Source organism: Pseudorca crassidens, chromosome 7 (assembly GCF_039906515.1).
Source record: "Pseudorca crassidens isolate mPseCra1 chromosome 7, mPseCra1.hap1, whole genome shotgun sequence".
Taxonomy (NCBI): Eukaryota; Metazoa; Chordata; class Mammalia; order Artiodactyla; family Delphinidae; genus Pseudorca; species Pseudorca crassidens.
The window spans coordinates 33,756,492-33,778,712 of NC_090302.1; the positions used below are offsets into that span (position 1 = coordinate 33,756,492).

Below are 22,221 nucleotides of genomic sequence, written 5' to 3' on the forward strand. Positions count from 1 at the left end.
TCTTAGATCCTGTGGCAGGAAAGAAAAAGAAGCATTGCATTCCTCTGAGCTCTGCAGGCTGCTTTGTACCTGGCTCGACCAGATTTCTTTTAAGCCTGGAACAAGACCGTTCTGTTCTTGTACTCAACAAGGCCAAGGAGTTTCTGGTTCCTGTCACCTACTAGAGTAGTTTTTTGTCTGCTCAGTACTATTTGGTTGGCTCTTGGCCTGGTCCCCAGAAGAAAGTTGCTAAGTCATTCAGCTTGTCCTGCAAGCCCTGCCTGTCCCCTCCCCTGGGATCTCATACCACATCCTTATTTTTAATATCATAGTACCAAAAGAACTGGGTATGACTTACTACAGTGTATATCAGGGGGAAGATAAATGAGTAATTTGAGTTAGAAAATTTAGATAGGCTCAAGAAAAAATCCTGCGGTGTACCAAAGGTGGGCAGCAAATGTGGCTCTGAGCTTCTCAGCAGCCAAGGCAAAGAGGGAAATGCAAGTGGTTAGGTTACTTCCGGTGTCCATAAGACTATAAATACATATCTTAAAAGAAGCAAAGCTGGCCCTGAGAGCTAAGAAGAATTTATGTTGGGGCCTCATAACGGACATAATGTGTATGTGCCCTGTGATCAGAATTCTCAGTCTCTTGACCATATAATCAGGCCATTACATGTCCCTTGATGCAGGCTGATGGCAGAGCCCTAAAGCACAGGCTGAGGGTAGGGCAGGACAGGCGGTCTGGGTGAGTGATTCTCTAACATTGGATTTAAGAATAAAATTTAGGGACTTCCCTGGTGGCGCAGTGGTTAAGAATCTACCTACCAATACAGGGGACATGGGTTCGAGCCCTGGTCCGGGAAGATCCCACATGCCGTGGAGCAACTAAGCCCATGCGCCACAACTACTGAGCCTGTGCTCTAGAGCCCGCGAGCCACAACTGCTGAGCCTGCATGCCACAACTACTGAAGCCTGCGCGCCTAGAGCCTGTGCTCCGCAATAAGAGAAGCCACCGCAATGAGAAGTCCGTGCACCACAACGAAGAGTAGCCACCGCTCGCCTCAACTAGAGGAAGCCCGTGCACAGCAACGAAGACCCAACGCAGCCAAAAATAAATAAATAAATAAATTTATTTTAAAAAAAAAAGAAAGAAAGAAAATTTAGCACCAGTCAACAAACATTTTCTGTAAAGGGCCAGATAGTAAATATTTGAGGCATTGTGGGCCATACAGTCTCTGTTGCAAGTACTCAACTCTGCCTTTGTGGAGTGAAAGCAGTACAGACAATGCACAAATAAATGGGCATGGCTGTATTCCAATAAAACTTTATTTACAAAAGCAGGCCACCCGATTTGGTCTGTGGGCTATTGGTTGCTGACCCAGGCTCTACTGGAAATAAAAGGATACAGCCTTGAGACATTCAGCTGTGGGAGATATGTCTCCTAATTTAGCTTGTAATTAGAATCAAATGAGAGTTTACGTTACTCACTGGGGCAAGTATGCAGAGTACAGATATTTTGTGCTCCTATCAATGGACAGATCTGTGTGCCTTGAAAATCGCCCAGAGCCTGGAGGTCAGATCCTGAAATAAGAAAAAATACATCCTGCCTGGGCCAGTGCCTGAGGAGATGGCCACCTGGCAAACACTAGCGGGGCAGTAGGAGGTAACCCATGCAGGTTGAGATTGGAGGGTAGGGAACAGAGGGTAGAGGATGGGCTGGATGACCCGGCACAGTGTAAACAGTGTTTATATAGTCCAGTGGTTCTCAGAGTATGATCCCTGCACAAGCTGTATCAGCATCACCTAGGAACATTTAAAAATACAAATTCTCAAGCTGCGCCCCAGGCCTATGGAATGGAAAGCTCTGGGAGTAGGGTCCCCAAACTGCACTTTTTAAAAATATTTTTTAAAATAAATTTATGTATTTATATATTTATTTTATTTTTGGCTGCATTGGGTCTTCATTGCTGCACGCGGACTTTCTCTAATTGCGGCGAACAGGGGCTACTCTTCATTGCGGTGTGAGGGCTTCTCATTGCGGTGGCTTCTCTTGTTGCGGAGCATGGGCTCTAGGTGTGTGGGCTTTGGTAGTTGTGGCACGCAGGCTCAGTAGTTGTGGCGCACGGGCTTAGTTGCTCCGTGGCATGTGGGATCTTCCTGGAGCAGGGCTCGAACCCGTGTCCCCTGCATTAGCAGGCAGATTCTTAACCACTGCGCCACCAGGGAAGTCCCCCCAATCTGCATTTTACCAAGCCTTCCAGGTGCTTCTGCAGCAAGCCCAAGTTTGAGAACTGCTGAAGCCACTGATCACAACCTCTGTGTTCCTCCTCTTGAGCAGGAAAAGATCCAGCGGATTCTCCAAAGCCTACACCCAAGTCCTCTCTGACTGCCAATCTCATTCAGAAAGCCAAGCGCCAGAGCAACACCTTCCCGCTCTTCACTGAAGGACTCACACGGAACCGAACCACCCAGGAGAAAGTGCTGGCCTTGGAGCAGCAGGTTCTGATGCTCACCAAGGAGCTAAAGGCTCAGAAGGTGAGCTCTGGCCCCAGAGAAGCCCCAGGCTCCAGTGGACCCCTCTGGGCCTGGAGCCCCTGGACAAGCTAGATGTGATGCGTTAGCCAGCCTGTAGTCCTTAACTGCCAAACTGCAGGTGGCTGGAAATGCTGTGCTCTTGATCAGTCAGGGACATACTGTCACTTGAGCTAGGTGACAGAAGGCCACCAAGGGCAGGTCTCTCGGATCTCTCCTGGGAGACTGTGCATGATCTGACCCCACACCCGAAGACACAGTGTTTGGAGGAGGGTAATCTGCATGCAGGGTCCTCGGAGGGGCCACCGAAGGAACTGGGGGATCTTTGATCTGGCAGCTGGTAACTGGGTACAGGACAGAGAAACCAGGCTGAGCCAGGCCCAACAGAGGACAGTGACAGGGAGGAAGATTTAGGCTTCATAGAGAGAGAAGTTAATTATAGCAGTTAAGAAAGAAAGAGCTACATGGTCATTGTAGGTAACAGATCACATATATACACAGACATTAAAATCACTCAAAAATCCCACAACTCAGAGAGTAAATCAAGTTCACATCCAGGGGTAACCTCATGAAGTAGTAAGGGTCACATGGCGGGGAGGCAATGGGGGATGCAGCATGGGCAGTAGGCTCTCTTTTTTTTTTTTATTTGTTTGTTTGTTTTGCGGTACGCGGGCCTCTCACTGTTGTGGCCTCTCCCATTGTGGAGCACAGGCTCCGGACGCGCAGGCTCAGCGGCCATGGCTCATGGGCCCAGCAGCTCCGCAGCATGTGGGATCTTCCCGGACCGGGGCACGAACCCATGTCCCCTGCATCGGCAGGCGGACTCTCAACCACTGCGCCACCAGGGAAGCCCAGTAGGCTCTCTTTAGCACGATAAAAGTGACTAAGCCAGCACAGTTGTTACCAAAAATCCTGAGCGTGGTGCCTGTGGTACTCTAGTGATGGTACCCACTGAGGGCCCAGGCTCCTTTTCCTCTGAGAGGAAGGCCTCAGCTCTCTTGCTTGAGCTTTGGCTACTCTACATCTCTGTCTGCTTTATTTCTGGTCTTGCTCCTGGGGAAGTAAGGGGTATACTTCTAAATATTCTCCCCTTTGTACATTTCTTTTCCTTTCTGCTCTGTTTTTAGAGGACACAGTCCAGAAAAATGCTCTCCCTACCTAGTTTTGCCCCTTCTCTGCCTTTCTTGCCCCTAAACAGTTATTACAGGAACCAGCAGAGGCTTCATTGCTGGCAGCTCAGGGGTTACATTTAATGAAGCAGCTGGTGATTAGAGTCCTCAAAGGAGGAAGCTCAATCATTCATGTGTTCTCAATTCATTTGTTTATTCACAAAGCTTTTATTGAGGGCCTGTTACAGGCATGCAGTGTTCTAGGTGCTGGGGAACAAACAGTGAGAAAAGACACAGCCCTGCCCTTGCAGGCTTATAGCACCCAAATGTATCCTTACAGCATGTGAAGTCTCCTCTGATGCCACTTAGCAGCCCAGCCATCACTCTTTTCCTCCGTCACCTTTGCGTTCCTGTCATGAGGCTGCTGGCCGCTCCTGAGAGCTGAGGGCATTAAGCTGAGCTGTAGCAGTTTCCTGATCGCTGTATCAGTACAGCTTCAGTCCCAAACCCGACCTGGAAAGGAAGAGCCATGTAGAATGTAAACACCACTTGTCGTTTCCGTGCTTCTTCCCCTACTTTCTAGGAAATGTGGGCAGCCTCCCGTGACTCGGCCTTTCCTTCTAAGGCGTTAGGAATTGTCAAATGATGTGGAGAGGCCCCGGGAGACCTAGATTTCATTCCGCTCTTGGAGATTAGTACGGGCTGCCCAGGATGTTGACAACTCCCCTACAGTCAGAGTGAAAATGTCAGGAGGAAGTTGTTCCAACATTAAAGAATCTGGACTTTTTTACTAATTCACTTTCCAGCAGACCTCAACCCTGTCCTGGGGCAGATAGTGGGGAGGAGATCAAGTCTTGGGGTTTAGCTTTTGACTCACGAAATGAGTGGATAGTGTGCTCTCTGACCCATCTCCCAGATGGCCGCACCGCCCCGGCACACAGGATCTTAGTTCCCTGACCAGGGATCCAACCCACGCCCCCTGCAGTAGAAGCGCAGCGTTCTAACCACTGGACCTCCCGGGAATTCCCTCCTCCTCTTTATATGGACTTATAATCATGTTTTCTGAAGAGGCCTGTGTCCAGATTCATAAAGCTGGGTGCCTGGCACCCAGCAGCTGCCCCAAACATGCAGGCTTTGATTATTTTGGCTGTGAATGTGGCATTCCGTGCTCTCCTTGTTGATTCCTTCCCACCTTACGAGGGGTAAAAGCACCCCCCTCCCTCCCCGAGGGGCTCTGGGAGATGTGCTTGTGGGTATAGCAGTGATGGGAGGAGGCCATCCTTACCTTTATTCCACATTTAGAAGGGGGACCCCAGCCAGACCAACTGTGGGGTTTCATGTTCAACCCAAATACCAAAACCAGTGAGGAGGAGAGAAAGAGACTGACTCTTGACCTAGAGGTAACACAGAGGAGTCTGGCACAATCTTGGGGTGCCCATTGGTACCCCAGGCACTCAAAAATGCTGGTCAGAGAGCAGCTGTCCATCTGAGACCTTTTAAGTGTAATACCTCAGCTGGGGAAACAGTCCCCTGGACTTCCTGGGCCCATGTCTACACGATGCCCTCCTGTCTCTTCAGTGGGAAGGTGCCTCAGGCTGCAAGAGGACATGGGAACTGGGGGTCTCATCCTGGCTCAGCCAGCCAGGCAGACACTGCCAATAGCTTTAGTGGTTTTTAAGAATTTGTATCTCAAACTCTGTTGGATGCTATGGAGGGCACTGAGGTACACTGGGCCAAACCCCTGCCCTTGGGGACCTCACCCACTGGATTGAACACAAGTAACCGCTGGTATGAAGTGTGGCCCCAGTACTGTGCTGGCTGGTGCCTTCCACACACTGTCTCTCCTCTTTACGTCAGTTATCCTCTCCTTTTCCTGACAGACTGGAGTTCTGAGAGGTTCTGCGTGCCCATGACCTCCTGGGCGCTGAGTCAGGGTTCAGGCTCTGGTCTGCCTGCCTCCAGAGCTTCTGCCCTCTTCACTGCACTGCGTTCAAGGGGCTCAGAGAAGGTGGCTGACTAGTCCAAGGTCACGCAGCTGGAAGAGCCAGGACGTAGGCACTGGTCTCCTTCCCCAGGTCCAGGACCCCTCACAGCCCAGCCGTCTCCTCCGTGCTCTCGCAGTGTAGCCCAGTATCGGACACAAGCACCGTGACTGCTCCTCAGAAAAAATGAATGCACTCCCTGTGATTCCAATACCCATTAAGCCATTATCCATCCCAGTCCCCTGCAGCGCTGGCCCCCCAAGAGATTTGGGCTCTGGGAGACGGCACCAGATGGCAGCTTGGCCTGGTGACTCAGGCTTTCAGAGTCGGCAGCGTTGCACCCAACCTGAAGGCTGTCTGCTCCGACAGATGGAGGGCTGTTGTTTGTGGGGATGTTGGCTGCCAGGAATGGTGAACCCCTCCCCCGGGCCCTGCCAGGGGCCAGGTTAGCTCACTCAGGATTACTTGGTGAAGGTGTATAATTCACTGAGGAAACTTGATCAGAGCAAGGTGCCGCCTCTCCCTTCCCTAGGACCCCAGCCGGAGACTTCAGGGTACAGGCCCTGGGGAGGGGTACGGGCCTTAGAGGGAGAGGGGGTGAGAGGGCCCCCGTGCTTGGGGAGGCACACTTGTCACAATTTCTCTCTCACCCTTTCAGTGACTCTTGGTGGAGTAGGACCATCATCTCCATTTTACATACGAGAAAGCTGAGGTTCAGTTTTCTGAAACATCCGCATTGGTGGATCTGGAATGGGAACCGAGGCCTCTGTAACTCCCAAGCCAGTGCTCTTTCACCTCTTCCCAGCTGGCACCGAGCCCCTTAGGGGTCAGAGGCCGTCATGTTCAGGGCACTCCCAGTCCAGTGCTCTTTCCACAAGCACTGTTGGACTCACCCACCTTGATTCTAGTGAGCAATGAAGGTATCCACACTTTAATAAGATAAATGATTTATTGGCTTTTAAAATGTTTACTAAAATGACAACTTATTAACAGTTGTCAAAATCTAAGATCGACCAAACAATGATTCAATTAAGAAGTATTAAAAGTGTCACTTGATCAGCTCTTCTACTTCAAGACTTGGTCCTAAGGCATTGCTTATGACTGGGAATTGGAAACAACCCAGATGTCCATCCTAGGAGGTGGGATGAAGGGAACTTTGTGCTCCATACAAGGAATACTCTTGAACTGTTGCAAATGATAGTGTTGCTTGATAATGACTGACCTGGAGAGGCGTCATCACATTGTAAGGACGAAAGCAGCCTCAAAATGGGATATTCAAGTTTTCTTTTCGTTTTCATTATTTCTATTTGATGTATATGTGCATTTTTGTGACTGGCTTAATTCACCTAGCATAAGGTCCTCAATGTTCATCCATGTTTTAACATATGATGGATTTCCTTCCTTTTTAAGACTGAGTAATATTCCATTGTATGCCACATTTTGTTTATCCGTTCACCATCGACAGACACTTGGGTTGTTTCCACCTCTTGGGTCTTGTGAATAATGCTGCTATGAACATGGGTTATTCCCATTTTTAAAGAAATTGAAAGAAGCATTTCGATGCAGAATCCGTTAACTGCACATCATGAAGAAGTGAAGGGTCTTAGGATTGGAGTTGGGAGCCTTCTGTTCTAGCTGCAGTTTTCCCAGTCATGGGGATCCACCAGGTCCCTTTAGTCCTCTCTTGTCCTTTCTTGAGCTTCAGTCTCCCTGCGTGAGAGCGGGGTGACTGAACCAGGTGGTCTCCCAGGGCCATCCAGCCTCCAGCTTTTCCGAATCCATGATCCATTCCCACTCCTCACTTTACACTTCCTGCTCTGGCTCCATCCCTCTCCCGGGTTCCTTTCTTCCTGTCTTATTCTGGTGCAGGGGTCCTGGGGTGGGAGGACAGCCTCCCGGGCTGGTCTTGGATTTGAAGAGCCAGATGTGGGAAGGGAGAGACAGCTGATGTAGTGAAATGGGCTTCAGAGTTGACTCTCCCAAAGTTGGCAGACAGATACCCCCTGATTCTGAGGCTAGGGCAAGTCTGAGCAGTGGCATGTACTGGTTATTTCACCAGGCAGTTACCGCAGGTAATCTCCAAATCTCAGCTGACTCAGAAAATGGTCTAGGCTTCTCAGTTATCCTGCAGCCACAGGAATGTTGATCTGGGTCAGTACCGCCCTGGGAAGCTGACTTCTAAATCCCTGATGTGCCAGTTCAGTTTGCAGCCACCCGCCCCTCCCCACCTTCCTGCCACAACCAGGACCCACAGCTCCGTACCTGTTCCTTCATCCCATTGAGGCTTTGCTCAAGCTGTTGGCTCAGCCTCGTCTGGAAAGCCCTCCCAACCCTCAGCTCCCACTTTCTGCCCTTGTCTCCCACCTGCTGCTTGACCTCACTGGCCCTCCTCATTCTTCAGGATCAGTTTAAACTGCTCCGCCTTTCTGTGGAATGTACTGGTCTTCCCCGGCCTCCGCCCCAGGCAGAAGTCATCGCCTGCTGCCCTGAGTCCCCACAAACACCCTTGCTTCCCCCTCTCACGGTAAATCATTCCGTGACAGTGGTTCACCTTTGCTCCCACCAGCCTTCGTGGTCCTTGAGTGTGGGAACTGTGACTGGTGCCTCTCTGGGTCCCAGGGGCTGGCACTGAGTGAGTGCTTGATAAAGGTTAGATGGATGGATAGAAGAGAGAGAACCAGAGAAGGGACAGTCACTAGTACCAAGGTTTCGGAAGGTGTATGCTAATTTGGTCTTATCGTTAGCTTCTGAAATGAAGTCATGATTTGGGGCAGTTCTCCAAAATGGAATTGTTCTCAGCCTATCCAGCCAATCATTTATTTAAACACTTTGGCATGCATACAGTTAACGTGTCCCCAGGAAACCATGCTTTTCCACGAGACTGGCCTGGAGCACAGCAGTGTGAGCTAAAGGCCCTAACTGCCGGGTCTGCGGTTCAGGTTCACGTGGGACTGGCTGCTGGGCTGTCTGGCTTCTGATATGCTGATCCTGGTCCTGAATGAATTCACATCCCTGCTTTGGAGCAGGACAGGTCCCTGAATGCTGGGGAGGTTGGAAGCTTGAAGGCACAGGGAGCCACACCTTGAATTTCCACATGAATCGGCTGCCCCTGCCAAGGAATAAATCGAAGCCATTGCTTCTGAACAACTCCCAGGCGCTTCTTGGCACCTGCCTTGCAGGCATTGTTGGATGGGCTGAGGCGTGGGCCCTGGGTGTGTGGCGAGGCGTGAGGATTGCCAGTTTGTTTTCTCTAATGCCACCTCAGCTCGATTGGTAGTGACTGCTTGAATGCCATGTTCAGAAGGATTCTGAGGCCTCAGCTAGGCTTCACTGGGAAAGAGTACTGAGGTTGATGAGTGATGTCTGCCTCAGGGGTGAGAAGGAAGAGCCATGCCCACGTGCCATGCCGCTGCCACCCCTGCTTTCATTACTGACCGAGCACAGGATGCTCAGTGTCTGGATGATTTGGAGTTAAATTCCACTCTGCTGGGCCTCAGTTTGTTCATTTCTGAAACAGACATATTAGTTGGGGAATGGGCAGAAGCCTCAAAGTACTGTGGCCTAAAACAAATTGGAAGTTTATTTCTCTCTGACATTGAAGAATCCAGAGTGAAGTGTGCAGCTCCGAGTTGGTGGGGCGACTGTGCCATCCTCAACTTGCAACTTCTGCTTGTGAGCCCAGCCTGGCTGCTCCGGTTCCTGCCGTTTCCCAGCCAGGAGGAAAGGGAACTGGGCCGGGGGAGCACGTGCGCAGTGGTTTGGAAGGCATGACCCAGAAGCTGCCCACAGCATTTCTCATATCCCATTTGGGCACAGTAGTCACTTGGCCACACCGAGCTATGAGCTTGGCTGGGAAATGTAGTCCTTTGCTGGGGAACCATGTGTCCAACTAAAACTCTTCTGAGTAGAAAAAGAGAATGTGGGTGCTGGTCAGTGATGCCCTAGGGGATGTTGCCCGCCACCTCTCAGGGCTCTTAGGAGAACTGATGACAGCCTCTGCCTCATGTCTGGCACGTAATAGGCCTTCCCCGAGCTCACCGGGCTCTTCCCTTTCCCCGTGCAGGAGCTGGTAAAGATCCTGCACAAGGCGCTGGAGGCTGCCCAGCAGGAGAAGAGGGTGTCCAGTGCGTACCTGGCAGCAGCCGAGGACAAGGACCGGCTGGAGCTGGTGCGGCACAAAGTGCGGCAGATCGCGGAGCTGGGCAGGCGGGTGGAGGCCCTGGAACAGGAACGGGAGAGCCTGGTGCAGACGGCGAGCCTGCGGGAGCAGGAGGTGCAGGAGCTGCGGCAGCACGTGCAGCTGCTCCTGGACAAGAACCAGGCTAAGCAGGAGGTCATCCAGAAACTCTCTGAGAAGGTCACCCAGGACTTCATGCATCCCCCCAACCAGCCCCCTACACCCCCAGATGCAGCTGACAGGGACCTCCTGAGCCAACAGGAAAAGATGGAGCACCTGAAGGTAGGGACCCCTCCCTCCAGGCCCTGGGGCCTTGGGGGAAGGCACTGCTCTTGACCCCAAGGCTTTTCTGGACAGAGCTGGGATGACCCTTAATACTGGAGTATTCACATCTGAAACAGACATTGATAGAAATGTTGCTACACGCTTCCTCACTTTCTTAACCAGTAGGCCCAATGCAATTTGACCTTTTCATGACATCCTAGGCTGAAAAGTGAAGGTATCTCTAAATCATCAAAGTAGAGATGAAAGAGCCCAAGATGGAGTCAGAACTCCTAAGCGCTCTGGAGCCTGGCCTGCTCAGCCTCCTTTAGCACCGCGCTGATGCTCTCAGGAGCCCCCGAGGTGCCCAGCAGCCCTCCCCAGTGGTCCTGCACATGAGTAGTGACCTGTGGCTGGCTGTAACTTGCTCGTGATAATGACAGTAATCGCTACTCTTACTTACAGATTGTTTACCGTGTGGTAGGCACTGTCCTAAGTGCTTTACTTTCATCACTTCACTTAGTCCTCACACCAGCCTGGTGAGGTAGCTGCTTATGTGCTCCCCACTTTACAGATGAGAATGCCAGGGCTGAGAAAGGTGAAGCAACTTGCCCAGGACCGTGTGCAGAGGAAGTGGGGGGACTGGAACTGGGTTGCAGCTCACCTCTCTGACTAGTCTTGTCTGCTCTGCTGCCTTCCAGCCTCTGTGGCCCTTCCAGCCACCACCATCATCCCGGCCTCACCCTTGCCCAGGGTGTGGCTTTCACCCGGGAAAGGCCACCCCATCCCACAGGGACCAGTTGCAACACAGGGGGCAGAAACTTTATTTTAAGTGTGATGCCTGCCGCGGGCTGCGGCCTCCTCTCTGGAGGGTGGTGACAGGAGCTGGGGATAGGTGCGCCTAGAACCCACCGTCCCTACAGGCAGCCACATAGCCCCAGTCAGTCCTTCCCCAGCCCTCGCACCCACAGCCACAAGAGTATACATCGGATTACCACGGAAATCCTGTGCCGCTGTATCAAAGAACTGCTGTCAGACGGGGTAAGAGGGGGAAAGGAAGAAAGAGAGAAATCCGGGAGCTTTTGAGAGACCAGTGGGCAGTGTGGTATAGTGGCCACTCCCCAAGCTCTGAAGTCAGGCAGACTGCCTCTTGCTAGCTGTATGACTTGGGCAAGTTATCTCACCTTTATATAACATGGCCTAACCAGTCCTACAAACAGAGTTGTTAGAAGGGGAAAGGAAGATGACATGAAATCCAGATTCCCTTCCCTTTCTTTCAGCATGAAAAAGCGTATAACCAGTCTCTGAACCTTCTCCCTTATTTCGTCTAAAATCAGAGATTCTTTTGAGTGCAAAATGAAAACAAAACCTTTCAAATGCAGATGAAGCTAGGTTGTCAGAAAGCTGTGAGTCCCTCACAAAGCAGTGAAAATTGCTTCCATGAGATTGCTTTCCTACCCTGCTCTATCCTGCTAAGTGTCTTCTTTCTGTGCCCATCCTGCTGGAATCCACTGTTGAAGTCCCAGTAGAGCAGCATGGGGGTCAAAGTGCCTCGCTGGGTGCCTCCAGACCGTCTCAGAGAGTTGCCCGGAAGTATGGACTCACCTAAATGACTGAGCGTGCCCCTGAGTTTGCATGTTCAGGAATTTAATTTATCAGTGAGCCCAGATACGAAGTGATTCTGGGTACGATTCACATCAACCATGCTTATGTTTACGGCTGCTCCTCAGAGGTTGTTAGAAAGCTATCAGTCCTGCAGCTGACACCTTGGAGGTGTTTTCTGATAGGAGTTGCATGTGCTAGACTCCCTTATTTTTTAGCCTTTAGGTCTCTGATCTAGAAAAAAATAGAAGACCCATCAAAACTCCACTGTTTTTAAGTTTTGGGACAGAACATGTTCACATTTCCTACTTGCCCTTGTGGTTAAGTACACTCAGCTTTAAGGAAATGCCCCCTTTTTGAAACTGTCAGTGTGAGCACAGAATCACTGACTTCTTGAATATCAGAGCTGGAAGGACTCAGAGATCTAGTCTGCCCCCTCATTTTCTGGCACGGTCGGCCAAGTCCTGGAGAGGGGAAAGGACTGGTCCAAGGTCGCACAGTACACGCAGCAGGGTTACAGCCTGACCCCAGGTGTCCCCACGTCCAATCCACTGCCTTCCCCACTAGCACAAGGGCTCGTCCACACGGCATTTCCCAAAGATGATTCCCAGGTCCCTGGTCCCTGTGAAAGCAGGAGGGCAAACTCTCTTCTTCCCTGTCCCCTTTCTCCAGTTATGTTTTCCTCCTTTGCCTCACTGGTGACAGTCACGTGGCTTTTCTCATCTCGGAGCTCTCTCTTTTTCCTCCCTACAGTTCTGAGCCAAGAACACTCAAGGTAGGGCAATGAGTGAACGGGAAGGCACTGCCCAGATGCCACCCCACCCAGGCCCACGGCTGCTCTGAGGGGCGCTTGTACCTGCCCTCCTTGTCCGGGCTGCAAGCAGGGTGCCCTGTGCGACACATCCAAAGCCTTGGAGAGCCCCTGGACATGAATTGGAGCTTCTGAGCTGGGAGGGATCTTGGCCAGAATGAAGAGGGTCAGCACGGCCTATGAGCTGTACACAAGTGACCCATCCCTGATATTGAAGTGCCATGGGTGAGGCGTGCTGTTCTTAATTTCCTGATAAATCAGGGCCTATCCGAAGTCGTACCCGCAATAGTCTCTCATGCTTATCTACAGGCCAGTACATTTTCTTGAGTGAGAGAGAAAGGGATTGAGTTTCCATTCGTAAATGCCCTGGAATTGCTAGGTATCACTGTGAGCATGTGTTGTCCATTGTTCCCACAGTGTCCATCCAATCAGAATAAAGATTGAGAGCCATAGCTGCAGCTGCGGCTACTCCTTTCAGGCTCCTGCTTGACCCTCCCCAGTGCATGGCCAGCTTCTCCTTGCATACCCCAGCAGGAAGATCATACTGCCTCCCCTGGACAGCTTGCAAAAGGAAAACTCTAGGCTCAGATATAAACATTACAGCTTTATTCATAATAGAAACAAACCAGGGACTTCCATGGTGGTCCAGTGGTTAAGACTCCACGCTTCCACTGCAGGGAGCATGGGTTCAATCAGGGAACTAAGAGCCCGAATGTCACATGGCACAGCCCCCCAAAAAAGAACCAAACAAAAACACTCAGGGCTCAAACTAAAAAAGCAACAGGAGAAGGATTATGTCTAAGTTATGGTAAACTCACCTAATAGAATAGTCATCAGACATTAAAAATTATCATTGGGAAGCTTCTGTAGCAACATAGAAAAGTATTTACAAAGTGACACTAAGTAAAAAATTTTCACCCAAAATTGTTCAGTATGATCACCAATATATGACAAAATATTTTTATTTAAAAAACAAACACTACTTGAATGTTTTCTCTGTTTTGGTCCTTGTATTTAGTGTGCACGTTACCTCACTTAGTCGGCTGCCAAGTGGGGTAGTTGGTATTTGCTCCTTTTACAGATGAGGAAGGAGAGGGTCAGATTGATCCAGTGAGGCCTCCCAGCCAGGAAGTCAAAGCCAGGACTTGAAGTCCAGGCTTAATGCTCTCTCCACCATGTCATGCTGGCATCAAGATTAGAGAAGGGGGCTATCACTATTATTTTTTTTCTTTCAGACTTCCTTTTCTGTTGCCATTATTGGAAATTTCTGAAGGAAGAAGGTGTTGGCAGCTCATCTGAGAGTGAGGACCAGGGAGATGTTTCTGGTTCAGCTCATTAAATGTTTTGCTCTCTTCTCCAGGATGACATGGAAGCATACCGGACCCAGAACCACTTTCTCAACTCCGAGATCCACCAGGTCACAAGGATCTGGAGAAAGGTGGCTGAGAAGGAGAAGGCCCTCCTGATGAAGGTGAGACACGGGAGCCCTGTTCTGGCCCTCTCTGTCCCCAGCCACCCTTCCAGTCCTCTCACCACCTCACCACTGGCTCAACTCTCTCCTCATGACCTGACTGCTCTCCCTCTGGACTGTGCCCTTCATGAGCTGTCTTCCACATATCAGGGATCTGTGCTCTGCTGACTGCCGCTTCTGATCACAGAGGTGAGGGGAAGAGGCAGGCAGCCACTGCAAGCCCCCACCCCCTAAAGTAACTGCCAGGGGATTTAAAGGGCCTTCCCGCTCTTTGTATTTCCCTTTTTCCCCTTTTGTCTTTTTTTTTTTTTTTTTTAATAAAGCCAGGCTTTCTCTCTCTCTTTTTTTTAAAAAAATTTTATTTATTTATTTATTTATGGCTGGGTTGGGTCTTTGTTTCTGTGCGAGGGCTTTCTCTAGTTGCAGCAAGCGGGGGCCACTCTTCATCGCGGTGCACGGGCCTCTCACTATCGTGGCCTCTCTTGTTGCGGAGCACAGGCTCCAGACGCGCAGGCTCAGTAATTGTGGCTCACGGGCCTAGTCGCTCCGCGGCATGTGGGATCTTCCCAGACCAGGGCTCGAACCCGTGTCCCCTGCATTGGCAGGCAGAGTCTCAACCACTGCGCCACCACGGAAGCCCCCCCTTTTTTCCCTTTTGCGAGCCAGGTATTAACTCTACATTCCAAAACCGCCACAAATATGGGGGAAATTAGAAAGTGACCACGCATGCCCAGGGAAAGCCTCAGAAAAGACCTAAGAGGAGCTTAAGTTTATACCTCAGGCTGATCCTGGGCACAGAGGCAGCCTACAACAGTCAAAACCAAAAACCAAAACAGCAAACCCTAGGTAAGAAGGAGTATCTGATTTCCAGAGTTAACATTGGCATTTTTAATAATATAATAGCTAGTTATTTTACCAGCAAAAGCAGGTTTATTCGGGACTAACCAGAGGAATTACAATTTGGAATACTTGAACTATGGTGAACCACAGGCAGATTCAGGGAACAAGGAAGGGGAACTTGCTTTTTATAGGGAAAAGGAAGAGGTTGGGAAGGGCTGTGATAACCAAAAAATCCACTGGAGGAAACTAGGAGTCCCAAGTATGGAGGCTTCTCATTGGCTGGATTGCTACAGTCCCTGATTGGCTGAGCTGTCTTGGCGTGGAGAGAAGTTTTCCTGTTCCTGCTGGATAGTAGAGGCAGCTTCTTGTCAGAGATGTAGGTGAACACCTCTTCCTGTTTGGAGAAATTAATGATGCCTGTGGCAGGGCCTGAGAGGTCTCCATACAGGCCTGGCCGGACTTTTTTAGCTGAGCTTTCTTTAATTAATTCCACTCTACCTTATTAGGTTCAGATGTCCAGTTTTCAACAAAATATCACAAAGCATACAAAGAAACAGGAAGATACGGGGGTAGGCAGGCAGGGAATGTGCAGTGTGTGTTCCACGAGGTGGGAGAGAGGTGGTGTGTTGGAGAAATGGAAAAAGCCCACGTGGTGGCAGAAGGCACAAGGGCAGTGTCCAGAGCTCCATGTCCATCCATCCCCTGGGCACTGCTCAGGTATACCTCCTGCAGAGAGCTTGCTCTGCGCCAAGTGCCCTGGAAGGGCTTTGTATACATTGGCTCATCTAGAGTCACACATAAGAATTCTGAGGCAGACTCTGTATCATCCCCGTTGTTCAGATGAAGAATTAAAGCACAGAGAGGTTAAGTAACTTGCCATAGAGCACCCAGCCTGCAGTAACTGATCTAGGATAGGACTGCAGGCAATGCCCACCTCTCCCCTCATTTTTCTGAGTCTAGCCCCAGCCCTGGGCCTGGTTCTCTTGCCTGGAGCCCTGTCTGCCTTGCTGTAAACTCTTGGATTCGGGACTCCTCTCCTTTCCTTTGTATGAATGGCTGGGGTGGGGGGATGGGAGATGAGCGCTGGAAGAAGGGCTGGACTGCCTAAAGCTGTTCAGGCCTCAGGCCTCTGGCCCAGGCCCAACCAGGTGGCCTGACCAGCCCCACTCCTCCCTCCCACAGTGTGCCTACCTCCAAGCCAAGAACTGCCAGGTGGAAAGCAAGTACCTGGCGGGGCTGCGGAGGCTGCAGGAGGCCGTGGGGGTCGAGGCAGACGAGTGCTCGGAGCTACTGAGGCAGCTCATCCAGGAGGCGCTGCAGTGGGAAGCCAGCGAGGCCTCAGCTGACAGCGTTGTGCTGAGCCCCATCAGGTGAGCCCAGAGCAGGGCTGGGTCTTCATGACCTGGGGGCCGCCAGCCACCCTGCTACCAGTTGCTGCTGACCGTGTGTGAGCCCTGCACATGCTTACCTCCTTGTACCTCCAGATTAGTGATCATGTGGTTGAAATGAGCCCCATTTTACAGCTGAGAGGCACCGCAGGCTCAGAGGAGGCAGCCCTTTGCCCAAGGCCACACAACATATTAGTGCATCTGACGTGGGCCTGCCTCCAGAGTTCTGTTTCTTCCACTTCCCCAGGCTGCCTCCCAGGGGTGTTTGTCAGAGATGGGAGGAGGGGAGACAAGCCAGCTGCCTCCTTTGAGCCAAGCCTTTGCTGAGCACAGTGGACTTGGGCAGATAAATATACAGAAGGGGCTGTGGCTGGGGTCAAAGGTCCCTAGAGGCTGGATGGTCGGTCCAGTGGCCAGAGCCCAGGCTTTGGAGCCAGACTTGGCTTTCTCACTGTGTGACCTTGGACAAGTCACTTTATCTTTCTGAGCCTCATATTCAGCCTCCATAAGATGTGGGCTAAGATCCCAGCTTTGCAGGATCATGAGGATTAAATGAGGTAGCACAGGCAGAGCACATAATAGGGGCCAATAAATGCTGACTCTATGAAAGGCCATCTGAATGGGTCCCCAGCTCTCCTGTTTCTGCTTGTTGGTGGTGCTTCCTGTTGCCCATCTGTCCTTGGGCTTACTGGCTGTGGAAGTGGGGTTCTGTAATGGCAGTAGAGGACTTCTTGGGCCTAAGGCTTCATGGAGTAATAAGAGGGTCCTTTATATTTACACAGAATGAATGAGCAAATATCTTTTCAGCACTTGCCATGTACCAGGCACTGTCTAGCCCCCTAGCAATTTACATCAGAGGATCTCATTGGGTCTTCATGAGGCAGAGCAAGGAGTTCCTATACCCATTGTACAAAGCAAACTGAGGTTCAGAGCACTGAAGTGACCTGCCCAGAGTTACATGGCCAACCTGCAGTGAAGCGCAGGCAGGCTTCCTGCCCAGGGTCCACCCTCTCCCCGCTGCCCCTTATCTGGGGAAGGGCCTTGCAAGATGTCGCTGACACAGGCTTTTGCTGGCAGCGAGTATGACGAGTACGGCTTCCTGACAGTACCCAACTATGAGGTGGAAGATCTGAGGCTGCTGGCCAAGATCCAGGTGCTAGAAGTGCACTCCCACCACCTGCTGGCCCACGAGGCCGTGGAGCAGCCGCTGCGGGAGCGCTGGGCTGCCCTGGGTGAGCTGGCCCCCTCGGCGGAGATCAAGCAGCTGCTGCGGGCGGGCGTGCCCCGCGAGCACCGCCCGCGCGTCTGGAAATGGCTGGTCCGCCTCCGTGTCCGGCACCTGCAGGGCCCCGGCCGCTACCAGGAGCTACTGAGCCGGAGCCAGGCCTGCAAGCACCCCGCCGCACGCCAGATCGAGCTGGACCTGAACCGGACCTTCCCCAGCAACAAGCATTTCACCTGTCCCGCCTCCAGCTTCCCTGACAGGCTCCGCCGGGTACTGCTGGCTTTCTCCTGGCAGAACCCCACCATCGGCTACTGCCAGGGCCTAAACAGGTAAGCCACACAGCCCCCGTGAGGGCACAGCCTCTGCCTTCCAGGGCACCTCTCTGTCTCTCTGGAGCCTCTCAGAGAGGTCAACCCAGGGGGCTTGGTCCCCACCATATGGGTGAGGACAAGCAGGTGAAAGGACGTGTTCAAGACAGATTTGGGCCAGAGCCCCAGGCTCCTCGTCCCGTGCCCTCTCCTGTGATTTGTCCTCAGGGTGGTGCCACTTCCATAGAGAGCACGTGAGCGGGCCCGCTGGGGTTGTATAGCCCACAGCCAGCTCACGTATTGCATGACTGCCTGGGTCAGGGATCATTGCTTTAAACAAAATCCACTCAGAGGAGCCCAAGGAAAAGAGAATTTGTAAATGTTACAGAGGAAGCTCCCAAAAGCCAGGAAAAGGAAATAGAGCTAGGGACCAGATAGATGGTCTCCGGAAGCCGAGGCAACCGCTCTGTCTAGCAGGGCCATAGCACAGCACAACGCCAAGGGGCACCATTCATGCCATATTCCAGGGGGACTCTGTCCCCTGAGATTGTGCAGCCCTCTGTGGGCTGCGTGGTCTCTGGCCTCTCTCATAATACATGGCTGCTTCCTTCTCTCTCAGCAGACCAGCCTCACTGTCTGTCATTCCTTGGACATTTAGGGCCCATCAGGGCTGTCAGAACAGCGTCCTCAGCCCCTAAGTCAAGCCTTTCAGCAATCCACTTGTTGATACCCTCATGTCTCAGGCCTAAATTCCCAAAGGAAGGAATCTGTCCCAGCCTGGATTAATTTCTACTTCTGGTTCAACAGCAGGAGACAAGGGATAGGAGCTGGGGGTGGGGTGGGGTGACTTGGTAGGGCTGCCCCCGCCAGTACTTTGGAGAATTCTCGTGGCTGCCCCCAGTTATCTCGATAGAGGTGGCATAATCTCAAATATTTCCCAAAGCAAGTTTCAGTTCAACTTTATTTTATTTATTTATTTTTTAATACTTTATTTTATTTTTTTATTTTTTTAACATCTTTATTGGAGTATAATTGCTTTACAATGGTGTGTTAGTTTCTGCTGTACAACAAAGTGAATCAGCTATACGTATACATAGATCCCCATATCCCCTCCCTCTTGCATCTCCTTCCCATGCTCCCTATCCCACGCCTCAGCTTAATTTAAACACATATATACTCAAGCAAATTTTACATAAGTCATTCTGCTCTTTTTTTCAGGCAGTGTGTGACATTTACTTAACACAGAATAAATATTCAGTGTCCCTACTCAAATTTGAATGGTTCCCAAGGATAGATATTTTTGATACTTTTTTTCCAGCTTAAGTTGGGTGAAATTGAGCATATACATGTACCATTACTGGGAATTCAGAGTTAAGCCCGAACAGTAATGCCTCTCAGTCTAAGCCTCCTTGGAAAACATGTTCAGATTTCATGCTGCTCTAAACGTCCGCTACAGGAGATGTCCATAGAAATTCATTCATTTAACAGCTGAGCAGAAGCCTGCACGCTTCTCATCTGTTTGAACATGTTAAAATCCAGAAGGCACAAAACTTTTGAATCCTCTTTTTAAGATTAGATTTGAAGGGAGCTAGAAGCTCTGAGACTGTGTGAATAATTTGTACATTTCGTGCAAAGGTCAGGTAGGAGCTAAGACGTAATGAGGGCCTCCTGCATGCCAGGTACTTACATACCTGATGTCATCTAATCATCAGGAAAACCCTGCGAGGTGAGCATTCGTGCCCGCCATTGCCGGGTGAGATAAGAGAGGGTCTGAGAAGCTAAGGAACCTGCCTGGGCCTCACCATGCATGGGCTGCTAACCCTGGTCTCCGGACCCCAGACCTGGTTCTTCCTACCATCTGCGCTCACTCAGAATGGGAGCTGTAGCAGAGAGTGTGCTGAGGGCACTCGGAAACCTTTTTTCCTGATCAAGTATAACCTTTTTTGAGAGCAGGAATGGAGTTAGCCACATATGGGCTTTGGAGTCTAATCTATACTGAAGGAGCAGGGGGAAGATCCCAAACCAGGAGGGGATCTTAAGGTAAGCCATGTAGAAAGGAAAGAAGCCGCTCCCTATGTGGAAAGAGGCAGCACCAAAAGTTGCTGAGGGGTATATAGGAACAGCTGAGACCAAAACCAGAGGTATTTCTTTACTTCTTTCTTTGAATGCTATAGTTATTGGCATTTAGGCAGGTATGCATACTATTGCTTTAAATAGAAGATTATTTGTAATAGAGCCTGTTTAAATGTGGCGAGTGCATTTTATTCTTTCAAAGGCCCTTGTGCAGCCGCTTTCACTTGTCTGCGTGCTGCCATCTAGTGGCGGCTATTAGAACTGCATGTGTGGTTTCTCGAGGACAGAACCTGCTTTTATGCAAAAAACCCAGCCTGTTTAGAGGGAGACAGATATCATAGTAATGATTTAATGCTAATTCAGAGCAAAATTTTAAAATCCATTTCGCTCTAAAATATAAGTGGATTTAAAGTAGTTTTTCCTTTCCTACATCACCCTCCTTTGCAGACCTACTTGGGCCTGAATGTCTTCAGCTGGAGTCTGGCTGTAGCCCTGAGCAGTTACTAGGACCCTAGTGAGTGCCAGCAGCCTCTCATCACTGACCTTTTTTTTTTCCCACGGGTTTTAATTGTACACCTCAATGATCTGGAGTAAATTCACAGAGTTGCACAGCCATCACCACAATCCAATTTTAGAACATTTCCATCACCCCTAAAAGACACCTTGTGCCAATTTGCAGTCACTCTCAATTCCCACCCCCAGCCCTGAACAACCACATATCTACTTTCTGTCTCTATGAGCGTGCTTGTTGTGGACATTTCATATACCAATCATAAAATATGTGGTCATCTGCATCAAGTTTCTTCCACTTAGCATGTTCTTGAGGTTCATACAGGTTGTAGCATGTGTTTTGTTCTTTTTCTAACCAAGCAGCATTCCATTGCATGGATGTGCCATACTTGGATTATCCAGTAACCAGTTGATGGACATTTGGATTGTTTCTACCTTTTGGCTATTATGAATAATGCCATGAACATTCCTGGGCAAGTCTTTGTGTGGATGTATATTTTCCTTTCTCTTGGGTGCATCCTTTTTTTTTGTTTGTTTTTTTGTGGTACGCGGGCCTCACTGTTGTGGCCTCTTCCGTTGCTGAGCACAGGCTCCGGACGTGCAGGCTCAGCGGCCATGGCTCACGGGCCCAGCCACTCCGCAGCATGTGACATCTTCCCGGACCAGGGCACAAACCCGTGTCCCCTGCATCAGCAGGCGGACTCTCAATCACTGCGCCGCCAGGGAAGCCCGGGTGCATCCTTTTTAACAGAGATTCAATTTCCACTGTCTAAATGCACCATATGCACCATAAAGTATGTAAATCTTCTTCTTCTTTTTTTTTTTTTTTGGTTATAAGAATGCCGCCACAGATATTCTTGTGTTTGTGCTATTATTTCTGTAGCATTAAAACACACCCAAAAAGTGAAAAAGTCATGAGGAATACACATCTAAAATTTTCAGTAGCCCTAACAAATTTCCAAACACCAACAGGTAAGGCCCATAGAGAGGAAGGGGGACCTGCGAAGGAGTCAGGAAAGGGGTGGCCGGTACATGTCAAGGGCGGAAAGCAGAGGCTGGCTGAGGGTGAGGCAGCTTGCCAGATCTGTCCTTCAGGAGTTAAGCCCAAAGACTGAGGCACAGGCCAAGGAACCTCCTTGTGACTGTAAATGAGAACCTATGGCCTGGGCATCCTCAGGGAGACCAGTCTTTGAGAGGTTAAGGGCAATATGATTTGGAAACAAGGCTCATGGAAGTAAAAACAAGGTCCTTTGGCCTCCTCCACCAGAGGGGTCCTGAGTATCCCACCAAGCATATTGAGAGCATTCCTGGATTCAGAGCTCGTGTCATACCCTTGCCCCCAGTGGCATTATTGGGACTCTCAGAAACAGTGGTATCCATTCCCAAAGGCCCTGGGCCTTGCTTAGGGCCTTCCATGGGTGGAATCTTAGCAGGATTAAACCTCCTTTTCTGACACAAAAGCTTTATCCTACTGGTTCAGGATTGTGTGCAAAAATTAAAAATAGTATAAATCACTGAACGTTATCAACGGGCTCACACTTCAAATCACTGACCTTTTAATGTGAGCAGAAATCGAAGCTAATTCTGACACCCACTCCTGGACTGAGAACAGTGGAATGAGGTAAGATAGAGAGAACAGGCTGGACTTCGGCAGTCCTCTGCCACCAACTGATTGTGTGACCTTGAACAAGTCACTGTTGCTCTGTGGGCCTCTATTTTCCTGTCTCTGCAATGGCCAGGGATGACCAGCAGAAAGTAGCTGCCTGGAGCCTTATCTTGTGAGTTTCTGAGGCAGCCTCCAGACTCAGTGGGAAAGAGTACCATGATCAATTAGTTATGTCTGCCCTGGGCATAGACAAAGAGAGTGTTGGCTGGTGTATCCCATTTGCTCTCTCTGAGCTAAATAATCTCTGTAGGCCTTCCCACTTTCCCATCTCTGAGAGGCCAAAGC

The 22,221-nt window shown here is 50.4% G+C and overlaps 1 protein-coding gene across 3 annotated transcripts in view; it reads left to right on the forward strand.

Moving 5' to 3' along the window:
• The window catches only part of TBC1D2 (TBC1 domain family member 2), a 42,165-nt gene that overhangs the window by 13,944 nt on the left and 6,000 nt on the right, over positions 1-22,221 (forward strand). For 2 of the 3 annotated variants that reach the window (XM_067743845.1, XM_067743847.1), the window contains 5 exons: positions 2,320-2,516; positions 9,668-10,063; positions 13,816-13,926; positions 15,949-16,136; positions 17,232-17,708. In XM_067743845.1, the coding sequence (XP_067599946.1) occupies positions 2,320-2,516; positions 9,668-10,063; positions 13,816-13,926; positions 15,949-16,136; positions 17,232-17,708 (1,369 nt within the window). The remainder of the gene's footprint in view (positions 1-2,319; positions 2,517-9,667; positions 10,064-13,815; positions 13,927-15,948; positions 16,137-17,231; positions 17,709-22,221) is intronic. The other variant, XM_067743846.1, reaches the window with a different exon arrangement.